Source organism: Phaenicophaeus curvirostris, chromosome 3, assembly GCF_032191515.1.
Source record: "Phaenicophaeus curvirostris isolate KB17595 chromosome 3, BPBGC_Pcur_1.0, whole genome shotgun sequence".
Classification (NCBI taxonomy): Eukaryota; Metazoa; Chordata; class Aves; order Cuculiformes; family Cuculidae; genus Phaenicophaeus; species Phaenicophaeus curvirostris.
In genome coordinates, this window is record NC_091394.1 from 47636003 (window position 1) to 47660822 (window position 24820).

Sequence of the window (24820 nt, forward strand, 5' to 3'; positions counted from 1 at the left end):
CTTATTATGTTGCAAATTCATTCTTATTGCACACTCCAACTATTGAAATGCAATAGTAAATTATAGGCAATGGCACATTTCACTGAACAAGTAGTCATAATCCAACAATGTATATCTTTTAAGAGGTGGTGTTTTTTTCCTTACTGTGCAAGGAATGAGAATTCTAAAGCAGGCTTTCAAAATACTGGCTGCCAATTCCTATTAGCCTCCTACTAACAGGGAATGTTTCCCTGGTTTAAGATTTGATTTACAGGAGGCTGTATGGAGTTCCTCATGGCTGTACTGCACCACTGCTCTTTGAAAGTTGCTATGTTGAGGTTAGGAGGAGGATAGATGGGCAGCAAGGAGTTCAATGAATAGTGCATGAGAAACTGAATCATCATTTTTTTGTCTGCATCCTATCTGTAAATACCTAGGAGTCCCTTTGATATCTCTTAAGCCAGTGAAGAAATCTTCTGTTCTGGAATCAGAACAGAAACTAGTTGAGCAATAAGTTCTCTCTAAAAAACAATAAATAATTCTTCCATGAACAAAGGGTTACATACTTTAATGAATAATTAACAGCAATAAGAAAATGATGAGTACATGTTTCATTTCATTCTTTTCATTCTGAGTAAATTTTGATGATCTTGAATGAAGAATGAAGTTTCAAGTTTCACCTTTATTCTGGTCAATGATAACTATCCAGGGGAAAAAAGAATATTTCTATTTCAGAATGCAAAATTCGCTGAAGGATTATCTAATACTTAAAAGATCAGTACTCCCAAATCTGTTGGGTAAATGAATATTCATTAAAGGGATGAGTAAGAACACGTACGGATGTGTTTGCATTGTCATGAATATGGCAAACAGATTTTTTCAAGATAATGTAATGCATAAAGCACAAATATCTCAGCCTCAAGGGAATATAGTATATGTGTACGTTCTTAGGCTGATAATTGTCAAGGTGTTAGAAAATGTTCAAGGATGTTTTCATAATTCTTAGAAACTGCAATATCTTTGAAGCTTCCAGTTGTTTTGCAGTTTGTCATGCATGGTCATAATACCTCAAACCCTCGTGACAGTCACAGTGGCATTAGTGGCATGTTCTTTTATAGGCTTACACCTTCAACCAGTACACCTGAACATTAGTGTAAATGAGCCTTAAGGAAGTTGGCAGTATAATTCCTATACATTCCAAAGGCTGGTTTCAGCAGTAGAGCAGCATTGTTATAAATGATAAAATTATGCTTGACAACATGATGGTCAGTGTAGCTAAGAACTGTTAGGAAAATAGTTCGTACTAAGTCAGACTTTTTAGAAGTGGTTGTTCAACCTCCACCAACACTGTCTTGCTATGACCTATTTAAATGTAGCTATTTTTGTGTACCCAATCTGGAGTGATCTTCACTCCAATATTCCCTTGTGCAAGCAGCGAGTAACTTTCTTGTGTAGGAACAAACAAGAGGGATGTAAAGACTTGCCAGAACAGTTAGACTCCTATAATTATTATGTTAAATTCTGAATTTTTGTTTTTTGATTTGTAGATAATAAAGAGAACGTTTCCAGATTATATTTTAAGGATATTTTACTTAGCATAATCTGTAGCATATAAAAATATTAATAGTTGTCAGCATTAAATGATAATTTCAGCAAAGTGTGTGTACAGGGTGGTTTTTGCTGAAAAGCAAGCCATATAGTGATGTGTAGTTTCTTTTTCAACGCCTGCCCGAATTTGTATGCTTAAAGGTTGTAAGGGATGAGGTAGTCAGAAGTATGCTTTTACTGAAGCCTTCAACAGCTAATTGTTATTTTCAGTTTTACAGAACATTTAAGTATTAAGAAAAAATACATTGATACTTGACATGAAGACTAATTGGCTTTAAAAAAGGCATTTCTCTATATTAATTGGAAAGATATCTAATTAAAATATGCTGGATAATAATATTTTTGACCTATAAGACAGCCCACAATAGTAGTATGCCAGAAATAATCATTGCATATGATTACATATACATTGGACCTAACAAGATTATTTCCTCTGAGGATCTTCTGGCTCGTTGTTAATATATAAAGAGCTCTTGATCAAATCATTCCTGTATGCTGCCAGTGCAAAAGAAAACTAAATTAGCATGCCAAAAAAATGGAGAGCAAACACTAAGAGACTATATTAGCCACTGTATTCAATTGTGAGTTTGGTAGGGACATTTTGTCCTCTATTTCACAAATACTGAATGTTATTGTTTTTTCTTTGCAGACAGATTAATTTGCATAGGATTATTCAAGTCACTATAATTGATCATCTGTGTTTGCATAATGATATATATATGTTCACCATTATTTAACTTTTTATTTAGCTTTTATCTCATTATATATTCTCATTCTTGTTTAAATTGGAACAAATATACAGGTACATGATCGCCATTGTTACATCTGTAGCATATTAGTTGAAACCTTCCTAGATCTCAGAGTTGTAATATGGGTTATGTACAGGAATATAAATAACCAGGTCAGCTTCAAAAGAAGGAACATTTTATATAATTGTATTTTTAGTTCATTCGGGGCTGATAGAAGTTAGCCACTTCGTCAACTGCAGAATAGGATAATATATTCTGGCTTTCATAGTTTTGTCAATATACTGCAAATCTGAACACTAAATTTCTGCTGGAATAATCTTTCATAAGCAAAATCTATAAAAATGCACTAAGTGGCTTGGTTAGTTTGCAACATAGACAATGTCACTGCAGATTATACCAGAATCTGTTTCTGGAGAGATAAAAGTTAGGTCATGTATTGTGCTGTTCACCCTGTGGGTTTTTTATGGCTCGCTCTCAATGTTTTTCTAAAGAAAATGAAACTTGAAATATCCAGTCCCACTAGAGCTGAAGTTTTCTCTTCCAAATGATACAGAGCATTTTTTCAGAAAAGGTTCTGGGCAGTGTATATCTTTCACTAAAGCACTCTTGCCTGGGGAGGTCAGGGAGAGCAGGCTTTGCACAAATTGCTGCCTTACAGCCTGTGTGAGTTGTAACAGAATGAAAATCCCCGGTAGTGTCATCTGTTGGAAACATTTTGCAGAACTGTCAGTCACGTTCACTCGACAGAAGGGAAGGGTATTCTGTTTCACACCTCAGTTCATGGTCTCGGATCCGTAATCGCAGATCACATGAAGGGTTTCTCTGGGGAAGTACCGCAGAGCCTGGCAGGTGCGGAAGGCAGTAGCAGGCTTTTTTGTGGAAGTTGCCTGAGAACTATCCCTTCTTCCCTAAGTCCCAGGAACCACTTGTAATGGAAATATTTTTTCCACTGACACAAAGCTGGACTAGATATGTATGAACCATGTGCTTCACTAATCTAGTCTAATGGCAGAAAGCCTAAACTATCCATATGCTCACTGTGGTCTGGAATTGCAGAGGCATGCTGACAATTTGGCAATGATGACTGTTCCTGTAGGCGTCACTGAGACATTCCTGTTTCATTTCTTCTCCTTGGTGTCATATGATGTTCTGGGAAGCTGTGTACATTCTGTTTCTTCGTGTTTCATAGAGAAAGCCATTACATATACCAGACCCCAAGAAGTTAATTAGTATGTACCACGAGATGTAAATGACCAGGAGGTGCAACACAAAAGGTTTTCTAAGGCTGATACCTTAATACCACCAGCCAATTTCTTTGCTTATTATTGACTCCTCTGACTCCAAGACAGCCAAGCTTTCTTAGCCATGGAGCATTTCATATTCCTCTCATTTCTCTTCATGTTTCTTATCATACTTCATTACGTCTTCTTTTTCAACCATAATACTACTCTTTAGAACCATAATGCTGCTTATGTGTCCCTGAGTACCTAAGCATGTGCTTCTGAGGGCACCTTAAACCAAAGGAAAGTTAGCTGTATGCTGAAGATATCCATGGAAGTATAGGGAAGAAAAACATGACATGCAACATAAAGGAAAAAAAACTATTGGCTGTAGAGTGCATTTAGGACTGAAACTAGCTTTAGAAGAAGTCATCTTATGAAGTGTTTAACAAAAAAATATCCAGTTACTGACAATTAGGAATTAATTTGCCAATTATTTTAGTTTTGCAGGCATCCAGGTGGTCGTTAGAAGAGCTTTGAGACAGGGGCCTTAGATAAAATTAATTGCTGAATATTCCTGCAGTGTTGTTGCATTCCAGGTAAACTGCATCCATGACATCTTGGTGTTAGCCATACTATTCATGTCCAATATAATGAAAATCGACAGCTTAGGGAAGCACATCTATCCTTGTTATTTTGTGTATTTTTAAGAAAAATGCTTCGCATTCTTGCCATCATCCTGTTTTCTAATCACAACTTCTCTTAAAGAAAAACAGCAAGGTCAGTAGCTTGGAACTTCAGGCCACAGGAGAATGATGACTACAAAGTCTGGCAACACCAGAGGTTTATTGGTAATGTGAGAAGGAGTAGGTAGAACCCTGCAATTATCTAGTCCAAGATTTCCATGAGTTGCCTATTGAGAGTGAGTGCAGCCCCATCTAACTAACCAGAGCAGGACACTGCAGCAAACCTGTCCCCTTGGTGAGGGGATGGAGTATACTTCATGAGGAGGACCAGGGTTGTATTGTGAAATGCAAGCATCAACCAGGGTGCAATCAGCAAGAGAATATTGCAACCTTCAGAACTTCTCACTTTGGCTAAGGTTTAAAATTTATGGAAGAAGGATTGAATTTTGACAGTTCATTTTCCCAGATTCTGTGGATCGTTTTAGCTACTTGTGGGCATATGGGTGAGCTGGAATTGAAGGCATAAAGGACTGGGTGTTTTGTTACCTACATGACTGTGGGACAACCAGACTTGCTATAATAATTAAGGGGGATTTTCAGGTTAGTAGAAGTGTTCTTGTTAGTACCACTTCAGATTTAGAGCATCCATTAAAAAATCCTTACTGCTGAATTGAAATCTAAAAAACTTCATGCTGCAACTCAGTCTGTTTTCTTTAGCTTATGTTAATGGAAAAAAAATAAAGAAGACAATCATAATGCTTTTCACAATTGTCATAATTAAACTCAAATTCCCTATTTATCATTCTGTCTAAATACTTTAACAAGAATGTTCTATGTGTCCAAGTTACACATAAAGCAACAGAAAAAAATCATATTAAATTGACTACTTCATCTTTTGGACTGGTAGGCATTGCAATCCTTATACGTCACCATAATTACATGTTTAAAAACTTCTCCAATGTGAGTTCTTCCCACAGGATGCAGTTCTTCGCAAACTGCTCCAGCGTGTATCCCTTTCATGGGGTGCCATCCTTCAAGTAGAGACTGCTCCAGCATGAGTCCCCTGTGGGGTCACAAGTCCTGCCAGCAAAAATGCTCCAGCTTGGGCTCCTCTCTCCACAGGTCCTGCCAGAAGCCTGCTCCAGCATGGGCTTCACAGGCAGTCAGAGTCTCCTTTGGGCATTCACGTGCTCTGGTGTGAGGTCTTCCACAGGCTGCAGGTGGATATCTGCTCCACTGTTAACCTCCACAGGCTGCAGGGGAATAGCCTGCCTCACCATGATCTTCTTCTCTATGAAATGCAGGGGAATTCTGTTCTAGCACCTGGAGAACTTCCTCCCCCTCTTACTTCACTGACCTTGATGTCTGCAGAGTTGTTTCTTTCACATATCCTCACTCCTCTCTCCTGCTGCTATTGTTGTGCAGTTTTTCCCCACTTCTTCTGGTGCTACCACTGTCGCTGATGTGCTGATTGGCTGGTGGTGGGTCCATCCTGGATCTGGCTGGCATTGGGTCTATCAGACAGAGGGGAAGCTTCTAGCAGCTTTTCTCAGAAGCAATCCATGCTACCAAAACTATACCACGCAAACCCAATTTCCAATGTAGTGACTCTTGGAAAGGTTCTGTTTCTGGATGGTGTCCCTGGTGCCTGGTACCGCTGGAGCCCAGTTCCAAAATAATAGATTATTTCATCTCTGAGAAGATTCAGGTTTCTTTTACAGTTCTTCCCACTGTCAAGAAATAGGTGGGATATGCCTCTTCTTTACCAAAGCTTTCAGAAGTTCCGCAGATCTTATATTTCTACCCCTGTCATTTTAAATTTGAAGTGGGGAGGCAGGGCAGGAGGCAGGACAGTGGATGGAAGAATGGATGTGAGTGCACAGTTAGGAAGAATGTGTAAACCTTCTTACCACAGACAGCCTGGCAAGTAAAGCTTAACAGATAGTTTTTATTGCTATTCGCCATCTCTCCAGTAGACTTCAAAGATGGACAGCAATGATCTGAGATCATACTCTTAACAGCTGTATTAAGACCATAAAAACTTCCCTTTAAATCACAGTCTTAAGGAACTAAACCAATCTTAAGAGCCTTAGCAGTCTTGGCATGTTTTTCCTGTTCACTTAGGGTAGGTGAGATCACAACTAGATAAATCAATGGTAAAATGCAAATCTATCCTTCTGTGTAACCACATCTTCAAGAATTTGGGAATTGTTGTTTTAAATTAATACTCTAAATCTAAACAAACAAAAAAAAGTCATTATGTGAACTGAAGACAACGGTGAATATGTAACTTCTATGTTATATGTTGTACTGTGTTTACCATCCAGACTAGAATTTTCAGTCCCTGGTATGACAATTTTTCTGGACATTTTCAATCAAGTTCTTCAATCAAGACAGAGGTATTGGTAAGAACAAATCTATATCTACTGACGCAGCATGATAACATTATTACGTATCTGATAAGGACTGCATTTTATGAAATAGCCAAAGGCTAGGTGGGAGGCAGCTTCAGGAGTTACTTAGAGCCTGAAAACCTACCTTCAAAAGGTCCCTTCCAACCCAAACCATTCTATGATTCTGTGACTGAACTGAAAGGAACAGCTTAAAATTAGTAAGACTAAATTTTGATCTAAGCATGACTGTTTTCTTCCAACCCAAGGAATTTTCCACCTTCATTGCTGAGCTCTTTTATCTCATACCTTCAGAGAGGGCAAGTGTTTCTTCCAAGAGTCGTTTTTGTCCCATGCAGTAGTTCATTGGCCTTGGATATGAGCGGAACATTCCTGCCACTATTTGCCTCCTCTTTTTTATTAGTGCTTCTCTGGAGAAACCTGGCATGGGCACACAGGACCTGTAACATATCTGTGACCAGACAGGGTTAACATAGTTAACATTTGTTAATACAGCCAAAGCTTCATAATACCAATTTGACTATAAAGTAGATTTTCCAGGAAGCTTTTACTGGTAGTTACAATAAGGATTTTTTTCTTTCTGGTGAGCTAGTGGGTAGTGCCATATGGGCTGCCCAGCTGTGAAAATCAATAACCCCTCTAGTACCATCCTGTTAAAACTAATGTCTTCACAAATCTTACCCTTGGTCTTCATAAGGCTTTCATGAAGAACTTGTAAATTTCTTTCTCCATTTTCTTTAGTTTCTAGAGCTGACAACAGATTTCCAGGGGTGATAGCATTCAGATAGAGCTACCAATTGAAAGCCAAGATGAGAGACCATATGCAAGCATAGAGACGCTAGTGCTTATATGTTTCTGTAGCATTCGCTTTTGCTTGGGCTTGAAAGATCACAGTGTACTTGGAAGAACATTTTTCAAGGAAACCAATCTCTATTTCTGCTAAATGGGGTCAAGGTCTGTCAGTAAGACTGGAGCTGTAGAAAGAGTCTCATAAAATTATGTTTCATTAAATTAAAATAATTTGGGGTGGGGGTTTGGGTTTTTGGGTTGGTTTTTTTTTGTGGGGAAAGAAATATTTAACATAATGTTTAACTTAGTTTCTGAATACTAAGAGATACAAAGCTTAGAGGCAGTTTGAGTCACAAGCACTGCTGGTCACGACCAGCAAAGTCATACTGCCATCATGAAAATAAAGCATGGATCCTCTAATATGGTGTACCTTGAGTGGAGTATAGTGCATAGACTAAGAAAAGCCATTTGCCTGGCTTTACATTGAATATTGTCACATGTAGATATATGTAGACCAGTTCTTAAGCTCATGAAAACCTGTACCTAAGGCAATAATTTAAATGTGATTCCAGATGCCAATGTGCCATGCTACAGGATTGCAGATCAGTTTAAGAAATGGTAGAAAATAAATTAGTGAGCCATGCAACCAAGAACTGTGTAATATTGGTGCAAAGTCTGACTTAGATTAGCAACATCATTGGATTTCTGCAAGTTGCTAGATGCTACAATGGCTCCTTTCCTTGGTCACACTGGTGTCCTTGCCGTGAGGATCAAGTGCTTCTTTTAGTAGACAGATGTCCATTTTCACTATGTGACTGTATTGTAGAGCATGGCATTACTTGATACTCACAGGACAAGTACATTGTGAACATTGAATGTAGATTTTATCTGCTGATCATCCCATTTCAGCCAGAAAAATGAACCTTTCCTAAGTGACTGGCTTGAAGGAATCTATATACATACCTGAAATCTCCATATGTATATTAGTCATTCAATACTTTATTTTCATGGAATGTCAGTGCAGTAGGAACACATGGCCTGTCTCTGTTACTTACCTCCTTTTGTAATCCTGAAATAATATAAGCAGTCTAAGTTGCATTGGTTATCTGTAATCACTAGGAAGTAGTGGCTATAATCTTTCCATTTTAAGAAATTCTATGTGAAGAAATCAAGTAAAATATCCCTAGAACTGCAAAATTAGATGTGAGGGTAGGTACTCAAAAGACAGCAACCCAGGTAAGTATGTTAACTGCATTCCAAAATTTGCAATACCTTCCTTTTCTTCCACTTGCACTGTTCACCTAACCCAGGCAGCATTCTGGCAACTCATGTCTAAGTACTGCTAAAAGAAATACTATGATCATGAAGTTCATAATTATACAGATCGAGAAGGATAAAATGTAATATATATATTCTTCAATCCTGCCTATGTGACATTTATCAAATTATTTAATTTAATATGTTATCTTAAATGAACATTGTTCAGATATATTCTCCTGGTCCTTTTCTTCTGAGAGGAGAAAATTTTGATAGACAGTTTTGAATTTGCAATGGAATTTACAGCAGGCTCTCCAACCAATGTGCTGTATCTTAACATGTCAGGGAGAAAAGGCATGAGCAGTCTAATTATGCAGTATATTATTACTCACTGGAGCAGATCAGAATTTTTTAGAAGTTGACTCTTAATTGTGTGTGCAAATGAGGAGAGTGGAAGAGCAGATGATCATAGTTTAATATTTCTATTTGTAGAGCCAAGAATTTTGCATGCAATCCTGCCTATTCCCAGTCACATTCTTAACAAGATTGAAAAAAACCAGGCTCCGTGTGACAAAATTTTGCTGACATATTACTGCTAGACTTCTTGCAGACCTTGTAATGTATTTAGATATGACACAGAGATTAATTATGTGTTAGGTTCCTACAGTGACTACAGTTTCAGTGACACTCCTGTTGAAGAATCAACTTGCTGTTAGCCATAGATACAAAGACAAGAAACCCAGACATTTAAGGCACTTATTACCCTGGTACTGACCACTACAGTTGCTCAGCAAAAGCACATGGATGAGAACAGTCATCAAATGTAAATGTGAAACTTGCCACCACAAGTCTGTGCAAGCTAAAGAGATCTGGATGCAGGCAGAAAAACATAACCATCCATTGTTATGACACTGAAGGGATTCCTCTCTTCCTGTTTTTTCTGTATGTATACCATTCACAAGGGACTCCACAGATTAGCTGGAGTTTAATTACATTTTTTCTCTGGTTACTCCTGGTTATTGATTAGCCCATAAACTTGGAATGAGTTTATGTTACTGGCCAAAATATTTCTCTTTATGACTCCCTGTCCACTGTTCAAAATTAAATTATGTAATTAACACTTGCCTGGTGTCATTGCTGATACGGAAGCAAAATGGAGACATTCTTTCCTGAGTTTTACCCAAGGCATAGTATCTCCTATTACATGCCAAGATGGATCAAGAAAACTATTTAAGACCTCATTTTTCTCTGAACATCTTTAATAAAATATGTAGATAGATGCATTTTAGAATGTATGTCCTGTTATTAGTGTTTAGATTTTCATTACTGTGATGTAAGAACAGAAAGGCCACATAGAGTCACTGCAAAATATCAAGACCTTTGGGATAAAGAAATGTGAGGAGCATAAGGAACGTGGAATTTTGTGTAAACCAATCTTCTGTGTGCTTGCAAAAGTCTGAGATTCTGGGAATTTCCCTGGGAACATCCCACGGCGTGTGAGTAAATAAATAAGCAAATACTGTTCAACGCGGAAATAAGACTTTCTCTTTGTTTGTTGTAGTGCATAAAATAGGAGCACAATCTCAAATAGTACTGCTAAAAAGCACAACTTATGTCCTTTCACTTCAAACAGTAACACAGCACTTCTTTGAAAAGGCTGCTGGAATCTGAAGTACAAGTACCAACGTGGTGCAAATGTGTGTTTCAGTTTGCACACATTATTAAATGCCTTCCTGACTCAGAGCTATACATACATGAATTTATATGTTTACATCACCATCCACCTGTTTACCAGCTTTTCAGTTTCTGGACCCAGCACAAAACTGAGGATTCAGAAACGTCCTCTAACTCATTGAATGGTATCTTAGAAGAGCCATGTTCACCAAACAAAAAAAAATCAATTTCTCTCATTCCTTAGTTTCTGAAGAAACAAAGATATTAGACTTAAGGTGCTGTGGTTCTGATAATGCTTAATTAGGGTGTTGCTTTCGGCATAAGGGCTCAGGTTGGCTGTTTGGGTGTCTGTTGGTAACTACATGTAATATACTAGTATAGCCTTCCATCTGTATATTGGTAATGCAAATTGCAAGACCAAGTTTTTCTATTTTTATATTTTTTGCATGTTTTTATATTTAAGCTGCACACCTTGTCATAGATAAAACTGCTATTCTGTCAGTTATCTTAGCAGTTGTTGACCTTACACTTTACATTATGCGTTCTATTGTGCTTATGGCAGTTTGCCTTGCTCTGAATCTTGAATTGCTACAATGTAATCAGATTACTGAAAAAAGAAAAAATTATGAATGTTGACTCCTCATACTGATCCTGTAAAATATAGTTCAATTATGAAGGTTTGTAAGTTGCTATTATCTACCTATTCTCTATAAACCTATGTATGCATTATTTTAGTGAAGGCATTTGTTACCTGATTGTTTTTCACAGCTTCCCATAAAAAAGTAGGAAAATTAATTCTGCAATCTCATGAGATGAAACTGGAGGGGCTATGTGGCATGTCTGTAAATCTTTTATATGAGAGAAGTTTTCACATATATCTAAGCAAAAGAATGTTTCTTGAAGGCATATTTTATGAATAAATTTGGAGCACAGGAGTAGAAAATATAGTTAAATTTAATCTGTAAAGTGTAGGTAATTTATGCATTCAGGTTTTGTTATTCTGCATGCATTTCTACTTTAATTACATAAGAATTAATTACACATTTTCCTAGCCACTGAGTTATTTCAACAAATTGTTGTACATTAGGGACACCATGTTAGCAGCAAGGATTAGTATATTCGTACCCTTCTTACCCAGGGCATCCTCAGGAAAACAAAAGCAAATGTATCATAAATGCTGAAAGTAATAAGCATTCTCCAGCCTTACAATGCTGTATCTATTTAATATCTCATTTATTCCCACGCCATCAAGTGGGTTTGGTCTGCTGTCCACAGAACTGCTATTTCCACTGTTTATTAATACAGAGTATGTTCATCAATTATCTTGCCTTATTTCATGAGTAATTAAATGTTCCTAGTTTGGCCAAGAAATAACGATACAATAAAATCTTAATTAGCTTCCTCTCAGCGATTCATGGCAATGATCAGATAGCCCTGCCTCCAGCTGTTAATTGCACTAAACATTGATTGATAGTTCAGCCAAAACAATTACAGAAAATGATGCATCTTTTTTGAAAAATATTGATGAAATCAGAGACTGTAGGTTGAGGGGTTTTATCTAGACGTGTATTAAGATATTAACATATTAAAGCAGGATTGAGGTGTGACAGTGATTTAGGAATTTTGTTGGGGGGGTGGTCTGTGCAAAAGAATTGTCCACTAAATGTTTAAGAAAAGCACCACACCTTTCTTCGATGCAAAGTGTATTATACTTATTCTTTCCTTTCTTGAGGGTGCACTATAGTATATTCTTGGGTTCTTTTTTCTAATTCATTATACTTCCATGGCAGCAGTAATATAAAGTAAAATGAGCTATATTCCAGTTAATACTAATCTTTTTATCACAATTGACACATAATAGAATAAATGTTTTCAATGCTGTTGCAGCATAAAAAAACCTCTCATAATCCATACACCAGACTTGAGAATAAGCATTTTTTACTCTGAATTTCAATTTCTCACAGGTTTTGGAGCCTTTACCATCACTCCATTTCATTACACGGGCTGGTTGCTCCCTTTTGGTTTGGTTTGGTTTTTCTATCACTCTCTGATCTACTACTGATCTGCTACTTCGGTTTTGCCCCTTCTTTTACATTTCCTGCTCCTGCAAAGATTTATTCTCCCTTTTCTGTAACTCTGTGATCTTTTGCTTTGACAAGCATATTTTCTCTGTTATTCTCTGTATCTGTTCATCTGATTCCTCTTGGGCAGATCTTCCTATCTATTTTCTGCTTTTTGTCTCCAGTACTTCCTCATGGAAGATTCATTGACACCTCAGACTCAAAATGGGTGTAGAACTAAATGTTATCTTTTCTTTTAAACATTTCCACCATCCTACTTGCCATCCAAACTCATATGGCAGTGCTAAGCCAAGCTTGTTATATCTTCCTGCACAATTTATGGAAAGCCTTTCCCTTTCCCTCTATAAAGACAAATGTCACTTTTCATAAGCTTTTTCACTTTTTGAGACTTCTTGCACATCCTTCTTAGCATCCATATTGCCAGTACATCAAAAATACAGCTTGTAACACTGCTGCTCTCATCTGTCAAACCATACTTACATCTTCTAGGCTCATCTTTATCTTCAAGATGCTCCTCACTGTTCTGCCCCAGCCTATAAATCAGATCAAGTGTTTCTTCATCCCAGCCATTCTGCTCCATCAATATATTAAGACTACATATTCTTATGATTCCATGACATCCCCTATGCCTGTCATGACTTCACTATTCTGTAAATTATTGGTCTTTTCTTCTCTTTGTCTACATATACTCATTTTCCACATTACACAAAAATGAAAAATTCATAACCATTCAGATAATGAAAAAATGAAAATAAATCATTGTTTGTGGGCATGTCCCAGTTTACTGTACTTCTCTGTGTTTTCTCATACCCTTGGGGCAAGATTTACTATTTTTATCTTATGTGGCACACTAGTCTATTTTTAGCCCTAAGATAACTTATCAACCATCTTGAGGACTGTTGCAGGATTGTAAACGGATTTAAATAAAAATTAACAGTCTGAAGCCTTGTTTTTACAAGCCTTCAACTGTGAAATATCTCCATAGACAGCAGAAACTGGATCATTTCTACTTGGTTATTATTTCCTTTACTGGTTTTCTTGTTGATTGGATATTCTTGGTCAAGTCAGAGTTTTGATGATCCAAGTCATGGATCTACTACTACATCCCTTCGAATGTTTCTGTATTACACAGCCTAACATTTTTAAAGGAGTTGGGAAGGATGTAAAATGCTTTTTAGAAGTGCCAAGGATTGTCGCTACAATATCATTGACAAGGCCTGCTCTCTGAATGTATTATTTTTGTACTTATAAAAGTGCCTTTGGCCATGTCTTTCTTCAGGTAAGCCAGTGAGTTCATTCATTTGGAGTATTTCAAGATTCTTTTATGATATGTTGAAAACTTTTTTTGGAATGCAAGGTTTCCTGAGAATGAACATTTTCTGCATTGCAGGGATCCAGTGTGGAGGAGTGAATTGCAGGACATCCACAGTAGCTTTGAAAAATATTGAAAAAAACTTTTTAGCTCACCACAGATTCAGACGATAATATAAAATATGTTCTGAAAATCAGGGCAGGGCTTTCCAGACTGACATTAACTTAATGCTATTTTAAAAAAACATTGTTGCAAATTTGTCAGTAGCTATAACATCTACAACCTATTAAAACATGAACTTTATCTGAGTGAGCACTGGAGGAACATAACAGAAACCTGTTTGCTATGCATGTCTATCCATACTCCAAGAAAGATCTCAAGGGTGACATTTCCAAAAGTATGATGTGATTAGCCATGCTAGAAAGGAATAAAGTAGCTTAGTGAATCCCACTTCAGCTGTGTGTGGTACAAACAGGCATCCTCTAAAGAGTCCTCTGCCCATCAGGAGCTGAGACAGCACCATAAGAATGTTTTGCCACATCTGAAACTCCATGATTTATAAATTAGTAGCTCAGAAGTTGCAATACCAGTTGCATTCAGACTTTTGCTAGTGGTGAGAGCTGAAATGAGACAGCTGTCTTCAGACAGAGTGGTAAATACATCACTTGTGATGAAGATTTTAATTTTCAACCTGTTGTAATTAATAGTTTGTAACATTGTGAGTCATTTCAGGGCCAAATAATTGCAATTATGTCTAGAAATCCTTTACACTGTTGTAGCAGCGTGCAAGTTTTAGTTCTTCCAATTCCCCTGATGGTAGAAGGAGTAGGCAGGGATATTTAAATACTACTTAGTCCTCTGAAAAGGAAGCCAGGACACACACTAAGTAAGATTTCTTTATTTTAGTTTGGTTTTTACTAAATAAAAAAAAACCCACAAATATCTAGCTTATTAAACAGTTTCATTCTGATATTGTTAGCAAAATGTATTATCATTTTTTTCTTCATTTGATAAGAGCTTAAAGAAATAATGTTTTGTATTGTCTCAGGGTGCTTAAAAGTATGCAGACAACAAGGAGATCAAGTAAAACTGCATTTGAGTCATGAACAGATGTGCATTGAAGCCAGATAGAAACTTCCCATTAATTGCACCATGCTCTTTATTCGGTATAAAGTAACCCATAAAGTCCTTCATCAAGGACATGATTTTTTTAATGTATTTATTTGGTTTGGAAAACATGCAGATGAGCAATTAAGGGCTCCTGGGAGGCCCCTGTCTCTGGATATTTTCAGGACTGAGGTTTTAGAGTATAGGTTGTGATGCTTATGTTGCTGTGGATTAGTGACAATTTCATATCAGAAAAATTTTCTTGCATCTGTTTTCCAGCTGTTGAACAAGATAGTTTTTCCTTCTACGTTATTTAGATAGTCCCTATCACTATATTTGGACACGGAAAATATTAAGTAATAAAAAGAATCAGAGAATGTTTGTTGTACTTATTTTTACTGTTAGAAACAATGAATACTAAAAGTGCACATGCTGTTTTGTCTCATAGCTCAGATATCTTATGGTTTCTGTTGTGTTTTGTTCTTTTAGGACTTTCTCTGAGATCTGCGGGTTGCATAGCCAAACGTGTTAGATGACTTTGGGTCTTGGTTTACATCAGCGATGAAGGGATTATCAAGCAGCCGTAGTCATCATCATGGGGTGGCCTGTGACCCTCCATGTGACAGTCTACCACACCACACAGACAGGAAGCCATATTTGTTAAACCCAGTGGACCCCCATCCTGCAGACCACCCTTACTACACTCAAAGGAACTCTTTTCAGGCAGAGTGCATGGTGCCCTACAGCGATCAGATTGCCAGCAGCACATTTCCCCGGAGGCATTACAATTCCCACCACGAACTCAAGGATGAATGTGCTCTGGTTCCCCACGGAACTACCAACAAGACCAATCGCATTCCAGCCAATCTTTTGGACCAGTTTGAGCGGCAGCTGCCTCTGAATCGGGATGGCTACCACACTCTGCAGTACAAGCGGACTGCCATGGAGCACCGCAGTGACAGCCCAGGGAGGATCCGGCATCTGGTTCATTCTGTCCAAAAGCTCTTTACTAAGTCCCATTCCCTGGAGGGACCATCCAAGGGGAGCGTCAATGGGGGCAAAGCGAGTCCGGAGGAATCACAGACGATGAGGTATGGGAAGCGCAGCAAGAGTAAAGAAAGGCGATCAGAAGGTAAGCCCAGATCCAATGCATCAGGATGGTGGAGTTCAGATGACAACTTGGACAATGATGTTTGCATTTATCATGGTCCCAGTGGGGTCATGACCATGGGAAGATGCCCTGATCGTTCTTCTTCCCAATACTTTATGGAAGCCTATAACACTATTAGCGAACATACTGTGAAGTCATCCAGAAGCAATAATGATGTCAAATGCTCTACTTGTGCAAACTTGCCTGTGAATTTGGACTCCCAGTTAATGAAGAAAAGCTCTTGGTCCTCTACATTAACCGTGAGCAGAGCCCGTGAAGTTTACCAGAAAGCATCAGTTAACATGGACCAGACAGTGATGAAGGCAGAGACGTGTCAACAGGAACGGTCATGTCAGTACCTCCAGGTACAGTGTGGAGAACTGATTGCTATTACCTGTGCTCTGCCTTGTCTTAGATGTTTATGGGGGATGGAGGTTTGCTCTAGTATTTCAACTTCCCAAGAGGTCACTGACCACCAAACCCAGCTTTTTGTTTGGTTTGGGGTTTTTTTGCCAGCATTCAGTATTTGAAAGAAACAGTTCATGTAGGAACAGTCTTGATATTTTCATGTGCGAAATATAAGACCTCTCTGTGTACTTTTTAAATTTATAAGGCAGTCACAGTAGGGGTATAGAGAATTTGATGTTGTGGTGCTTACAGTTATCATTACAGTGTCAATTAACAGAATGTTACCAGGATACAAATTCTTTGATTTCTGTAATTTCAAGATTTGCCTTCATTTACTGCTTATTTTATTATGAAAGCTTTTGAGACCCTTTTGAGAAACTTTGGGGCACCTTAATACTTTCTCCAGCAGGAAAACAACCCACTTTCCTTTTTGCCATAGAATATAAATTCTCATAAAACATTTAGTTATTGTAATGTGTCCAGATTTGTTTATTTGGCTATTCTTTTTTCTCATGGCTCTGAGTCAAAAGTGAAAAAATCAAAAGGTTGAAATTATTACTTGTTCTGATTATACATTTTAGGAGTACATCACCTACTCCCTCACAAGCTGTTTGCAGTTAATACAGCGTCACTATTTTTCACCAGTATTGTATCTTTAAATGTCAAGAATCAGATGTCTGCTCTTGGAGCTATCATACTGCCGGTGAATGTTTGTGGCAGGAACATGGATCAGAAAATATTAAAACTGTTTCATTCTCAGGAGAGCTGTGGATAGCTTTTATGCACTTTAAACGAAGCACTTATGGCACATCTAAGTGTATGTGTAAGATGGAACAACGTTGCACAGAGAAGAGAGAAGACCATGAGGAAAAAAGAGGTTTGCTAAGACAATTTGGTTTCATTTTAATGTAGTGGGACTCTTGTCTATTTGCATAGAGACTATAGTAAGTTTTCTCATATGGGTGCTTTAATGAGAGCACCAGTTTCCACATTCAGTTGTTTAAGTCAGTATGCAGGGAAAGCATAGGACTGAGGCATTCATGTTTAAAAACTGATCTTAAAAGGATTTATTGAATGGCATGCAAAATAATTTTGAATGTTAGCCTCTGGGATTCTAAGTTTGAAATATGAAGAAATGGATCTGTGTATTATCTATTAACTGTTGGGTGGGAAGGGTCAATATGAATGCTCAGTGTGTGTTTTTACAGCCCTGTATATGGACTGGGCAGGGAGAGAGGTTTAAAAATTGCCTCAGGTTACAAGCTTTTGAGGTTGTTTGGGGGATTTTTATTAGTCTATTTTGTCTAAATTTTGTGAGTGAGAAAAAATTGTAACTTCAGGCTTGATTGTTGTGGTTACTTTGGACCCTGAGATGTCCTTTGTTGTTGTTTTTGTTTACTCCTTCAATCTTCCTCTCAGGTTAGATAAAATAGCTGACAATTCAGTATGTGACCAGATGGCTAGAAAAGAGTGAAAAACTGTGCCAGCATCATCTCTAAATGAACACCTCCATAGGGACTTTTAGATAATGTTTAACTGACAGGAATAGACTCTTGAAGTGGAATTAGAGGACATTATCTGTGTCTGTATGAAAATATGTCCAACAATTGTCAAGGGCAGGAATTAGAATAATTAAATTCTCACTTAGAATAACTAAATTCTCACTGTGTTTCCCATCATCACTGGTAGTTTTATTTTGGTCTTCATTTCATTTCATTCCATTTTTATTAATTGTATGCTTGTTTGTAAAAGCCAGGGTAATAAAATTAGTTTTAATTATTTTTTTTTAAAAGGAAAATCTTAACCATGCTTCAATTAACATTGGAGACAATATTCAAACAGAACAGTGTAGATTTTAGGAAACAGGTCAGGACTATTCTTCTCTCTTGGCAGTTTAAAAGGATGACAAATGAATATAGATACTAAAAAGTCACTCTATTTTGAATGCATCCCATTGCCTTTCTCTTCACTGTATCACTTATCTTTTTACTCTACAAGCCCTTTGGGGCTTGGACTTTGTTCCGTTTTGTGTTTCCACAGTGCCCAGCACAATGAATTGCAAAACCTAATTGAGCCCTTTTGTCTGTCCTGCAATATAAGTATATATTAACAGTGACAGAGTATATTACTTTGTTAGTGGGCTGCAGAGATATTCTATATATCTATTTTTTTCCTGGTGACCTTCTCATCATTGTACCAAAAGACTGGTGTCCTGTGTTGGAACAATTAGCAATGCACTGAATGAGATGAAAATGGCAAATTCATTACAGCACTTGACAATTCTGATATTTTTTTTAATTATTGTGATGCTTCTTTATTGCTTTATTTAGCTTATTAAATGTTAAATTGATTTCTTCTATCAACTCATAATTCAAGCTATTGTTTGTGGCCCAGGACAAAAGCTCTCTGATCCTTGAAAGGGGTGACTATTTTGTTCATGCAAACTCTTCTTGGGATAGTATCTGAATACAATGAAGGAGTGACTTTTTTTAAACTCAACCTACCCAGGATAATTTTCTTTATCCTCATAGATATGAGTGTATCAGAGATCGTAGGTGACTTTGACTTCACATTTGCTTGTAAGGACTTTTATCATAAAAGTATCTGGATGAATTCTCAGTGTAAAGACATGGAAATAACAAACAATTATCTCACTTGTGGTGATATTTTCCACATAAGCATTCTGTGGAAGGAGTTGGCAGTAGTTTGTGTTACAGATGGGCTTATTTCTCATAATTTGGAATTTGGATCAAATGCAGAGTCCTCCTGCATTTCACAGTCTTTCCTTACCCTAGCAGCCTCTGCTTCCAGACCAGGTGCTGAGGTGCAGTGTCCACCCTTGGAGGTCTAGGGGAGGCTTATCTCGGTACTGTGAGTCTTCAGAAAGAGATACTAGCTCCTGGACTAGTCTAAAGACTGTCAAGCCAACTTTTCTCTCTCACATGCATTTCAGGAATGGAAGTTTTTTTCTCTTTATTTCTCATTTAAAGAAATGAGAAAGAGGAGCTGGATAGCAGAAAGATAAGTTCCTTCTTTTAAGCTGTGTCTTACTTCAGGAAGGTGCTTTATTTGATCCAGGTTTACAGTTGGACTAATTTGAAGGAAGGTGAGAAGGAACTGTTCTTGTTTTCTCATAATTCTTCCTCAAAATGGTTTCCCTCCCTTGAGAGAATAGTTTATAAAGCAGTGGACAGCCTCCACTTCTCTGGTAAACTCTCCTCTGGAAAAATTAAAGTTAAGTAAAATGATTGAAGATGAAATGTAAGCAGCATTCTTTTCCTGCAGAAAATACAGTCTGAATACAGAGGCAGATATCTTTGACACTCCTGTTTTCTATGAGTTCATGAGCTAATATAGTATCAAATACACTGCAGACTTTGTCTCTGATTGTAGTTTTGCTGCTCAATATTCCCTGTAATTACTATTGCTTTTCCTTGGTCCCTTTGTTAAGAGAAGGAGAAAAATACAGAGGATGACATTTGTCATATTATTCCTCTTTTCTTCTCATGTGGGTCAATCGTATTTTTTCTTTTGACCCCATCTGATGAGACTCAATTGTGTCAGATACTTGGGACTGAAGGTGGAAATTTTACTTCTAAAACTGAAGTGTAGTAGGTGGGGGCAATGGTGCAGTCTTCCACGCTCCACATTTGCATTGCTTGTCCTGTAGTGGGAGACTGTCAGAAATACTATAAAAAATATAAGGCAAGTTTCTGAGTATAATAAGCATTTTCTTGCGGTGAAGGGCTCTGGTTCACACTGTACTCAGTTTCCTGTGTGAAAGTTTTCTGTAATGTGTGTTAGTATATAATGTGTAGTGTTAAGGACTCATATCATTAGATTGACTTGCTTTCCGGTCTCAGTATAAGTTACTTCCACAGTTTCTTAGGAGACACTGCACAATACTACCCAAAAAGAAGTTGTGGAGAGGAGGGTGCTGGCCTCTTCTCCCAAGTGACAGGGGACAGGACAAGAGGGAATGGCCTCAAGCTCCACCAGGGGAGGTTTAGGCTGGACATTAGGAAAAAAATTTTCACGGAAAGGGTCATTGAGCACTGGAACAGGCTACCCAGGGAGGTGGTTGGTTCACCTTCCCTGGAGGTGTTTAAGGGACAGGAGGACGAGGCACTGAGGGGCATGGTTTAGTGTTTGATAGGAATGATTGGACTCGATGATCCAGTGGGTCTCTTCCAACCTGGTGATTCTATGATTCTATGAATCCCAGCCTCTTTCTGTTGCTTGTGTCCATGGATGGCCAAATAGAGGGTATTGTCCTAGGTCAAGGTGTTAATAAAGACCAGTATGTCATATGATTTGTTAACACAGTGTGGTAAATTACAAAGTGTTTATCCTATGACACAGCAATTTATGATTGATATTTTATATTTGGCTTATCTATACACGTCTATCTGCATTTTCAGTAAATCTTGGTTTTTTCCTCATTTGTGATGTTTGCATTTCTGTCCCAACTACCATGTTCACATTACTCTTCCAGTATGTCCTCTCTCTCTCTCTCTCTCTCTCTCTCTTTATATATATATATCGTAATTTAAAATCTATTACTATTCATCATCTTGTTTTCATATATCTGAAGATAATTCTTTTATTCTCTTATTCTACTACAAATTGAAATGAATGAAGCATATATTATTTCCTCTTCAATTTTCCAGTCAGAACTACAAAGTATATGAGCTAAAAGTTTTGAATTTTTTTACTGGCTGATATGAAACATATTTCTTTGTCAAGCTAGTGAAACAAATTGAACAATTGTGAAATAAAATATCATGTTATACTATACTCTAGGCCAGCTTCCATTTAATGGAATAATCATGAAAATGCCTGGAAAATCTTCAATGCACATGAATTTTAAAATAAACTAGTATCAAAGAACATTAAAATGGAAAAAATATCATTCACAGAAAGGTAATTTGTTTCAGTTTTAAAATTTTGAGATGGGTGATATGAATAATGAATAAAGTTAGGGAATTTGTGGGCACTTTAAAAATGTAAATAAAGCACAAAATAGCTTATTTTGAAAAAGTATATTAATAAGAAATAATACCACTGAACTTACATCTTTTTTTTTTAGCCTACCTGCAAACCTACCGAAGATGTTTTTGCTATATTAAGACAAATATACAGGAGAAAATTTCAGTTTGGCTGTCCTCCTCATCTTTGCAGTCCTTTAATGTACCTTAAAAAAAATAGAAATTGTCAGCTGAGATGTTGAGAATGATCTTGCCACATATTTTCACAATCGCTGTGTTCTCATTCATTTAATTAAATCTTGGACTGACCATTGGTGTCTGAGTAATGCAGTAATGGGGGCCACCGAAGAACTAAGTCAGCTTTTCTACAGCAATGTCAGTACTATGCATAAAGCTGCAATTTTATCAGTCCATGTAATAATTTTCTATCCTTTAGCTTTATCACCATTCTGTATTGAATATACTGGCACTGATCTTATTTTTTCTGCATTAACTTGAAGTACTGTTGGTTCGTTCTGTTAACATCCATACATTCTAACAGAGCATACATTAATGAATGTCATTCTGGCAGGTGGATCCCCATTTTGTGTTGTTAGCATACTAATAGGATTTAGCAACATATTTGGATGACACGACTGACAGTGTTATGTCAGAAATGTTTATGAAAGTTATGGCTGCACATAATAGCTGGCATTTGGTATCTATTTCATTTCCTTCATGGGTAAGATTTGACTCAGTCCTGGATCTGACTCGTTTCTGTAGCCTTAAATATCTAGTGTTCTAATCTTACTATTTTCAGTAATTTCACCATAAAAAAATAAATCTTCAAGGTAAATCAAGTCCAGCAAGGAGGATGATTTCTCTCTGCATCTGAATTTGAAATCTTTAACTTTTATTGCTGGGACATGCAAAGTAGGTAGGGAAAAAAACCACTAAGTGGTGATATGTTTTCCTTAGTCAGTGCAAAGTAATAAGGAATATTTCCTTATTTGTTGCTCTTTTTGTTTCAAGAATGGAATTTTCAGTACAGATCTTAAGTGGGTAAATACCTCACTGCCAGGAGAGTGGTTTGTGTTGAGGGCAGCTGGCCACAGTGTCTGTTCTGCCTTCCAAATGCTCTTGAACTGTGCTTGTTGCACAACTGACCTTCTGTCACTAGTGAAGTAAGCGACAAGAACATGAATTTGTGGTATGTTATTTGTCCTTTCATCCTCTTACTCTGAGCCTGTGCAGTGGGCTGTCTTGTTTGGACTTCTAATTGACATATATTTCTCTCACCAAAGGCTAAGCAATGTGCCATGCCATTGGATAAGGGACTGTGACAGTTCTGACGGGCGAGGGCTTCCGGAGATGGTCTTCGAGTTGTCTCTAAGTTTGTCTAATTTTGCTTTACTGACATAACCCCAGCATGCTAATCAGTTTGTTAGGAAATCTTTGAGATTTCCTGGTCTCTAGCAATTCATTTTCCAGCAGATGAGTCAAGACCATGACCTTGATTTGATATCCAGTGGGACACTACTGCAAAGCAGGGATGACAGTTTGGAGTCACTGAGAAGAACCACTATGAAGTTCTGAGAAGCTTCCTTGGAGCCACATGAAAACTTCTTACTCAGGTGTATTTAATTTCTATAACCCAAAAGAAAGCATTGTGGAAGTTTCAGTGAAGTCTGCACTAAGATGTGACAGAAGCTAACAGCCAGCTGAAGATGCTTAACTGCATTACTTGCAGCTGCTGCCTGCTAGCACAAAATATTAGCAAAGCACCAGAGATTATCCAGTCAACAGTCAGCCAACAGAAACAGCATAAGGGTTGTTTCTCAAAATGGTCTCCTCACTGCATCTTTTTTCTTCTGTGGGTACCGATTCAGCTACATGTTCTCCATCAACAAGCCTGTGTCCTGATGGCTGCTGGATAGTGGGATTGTGGTTGTGTATAGTGAAAGAAAGGTTAAAAGACATCTCATTTAATAACAGTATTGCCATTTGATGCCAACTTGTCACTATACGCAGGTGCTGAAGAGACTAGGGGGAGAACTGATTCTCCCCAGAAGAAGGTATCTAAAAGTGAAAGAACATTCCTCCATTGCTAGTCATTGAAAGTGTCCTTTTAAGGATTTGTATTCATGTTAACAGTCATCCTGTCATCCTTATTTGGGCAAGGAGCCATATCTTATTATAGCCAACTGCACTGAAAGTTTCAAGGGTATTGAGAAAGATGAGAATGAGTGTCTGCCCTCTGCCACAGAAAGAATATTATCCATAAGTATCACGGAAGCAGTTTTAGTTTGAGGTCCTGGCCGAGAGTCCTGATATATGACCTTCAGTTATGTTTCCTTCAGCTAATAGGTGTGGTAGTTGCTGTTTGGCTTCCTGTCTGCAGATTGAGGTTTGGGGATAAAGACTTGACGGGCCCATGGCTGGAATCATTGTATCCACATATCCATCTTTATGGATGGTTGGATTTTTATATGTAAAATAAGAGGGGAAAATTTATCTGGAATCAAGAAGTGATTGCTCTGTGTAGGAGACGCACAGTCCTCTTCATAAAACATGATGAGAATCAGATTGACAGGCTAGTGGTCAAGGCACCTTTTGATAAATGAAAATTATAAAGTGGAGCAATGCTTGAAGCATTTTGTCTGTTTAGCCACTGCATGAGCATTCATACTGTTTTAGAAGACTTTCCAAACTACAGTTATTTGAAGGAAGATTGCAATTCTTCACACAGCTTGCTAAGGTTTGATGCAAGGTGTGGACACTTAGGATTGAGGAAGTATTGTTCTGTCTTGGACAGGGTCTTTGTTTTGGCTCTTAATGCTCTTTGTGTAAAAAAAAAATGGAGATAAGCCAGCTAAATTAAATGAATTTTTAGTAGAACCTGGTGACTGAAATAGTACAAGTTAAAGCAAGTGTTGCTGCAGATACTGAGCATATTGTTTGTCCTAAATAAAAGCAACCTTCCTCTCTGCCTTTTTGAAAACTCAAGACTTATTAAACATATATTGTTCTTTAAGCTTTCTAAAGCTTTCTTTTTTTTTTCTTTTTCGTACTTCAGTGATTCTTAGTGCATGCACATTGATTGAATGAAATGTTACTGATCTTTATTGGTCTGATTAATTCAATATTCATGAGTGCTAGGAATAGGCTTAAGTGGAAGACTGCAATTGAAACTTCCTTAACAGCATGCAGAAGAGGCATAATAATGGCTAAGAAAACCAAATTGCATGGGTTTGAAAATCTGCACTGAGCAGTCATTAAGCATTGTTCTTCAGTTGTGTGATTTCATTTCATTAAGTATTTGCATACTAATAGAAAGCTAAAGTTACACATCTACTGCTGTGAGCAATGGTTAGCCACTCCTTCCAGTCCTTGTGTTTACTTCTATAGTCATCCACATTGCT

At 37.5% G+C, this 24820-nt stretch overlaps 1 protein-coding gene across 4 annotated transcripts in view; it reads left to right on the forward strand.

Annotated features, from left to right (window-relative positions):
* The window catches only part of DLGAP1 (DLG associated protein 1), a 314534-nt gene that overhangs the window by 156592 nt on the left and 133122 nt on the right, over positions 1-24820 (forward strand). For 3 of the 4 annotated variants that reach the window (XM_069853925.1, XM_069853926.1, XM_069853927.1), the window contains one exon: positions 15363-16388. In XM_069853925.1, the coding sequence (XP_069710026.1) occupies positions 15435-16388 (954 nt within the window). In that variant the 5' untranslated portion in view covers positions 15363-15434. Of the gene's footprint in view, positions 1-15362; positions 16389-17170; positions 17309-24820 lie in introns of those variants that run through there. The other variant, XM_069853928.1, reaches the window with a different exon arrangement.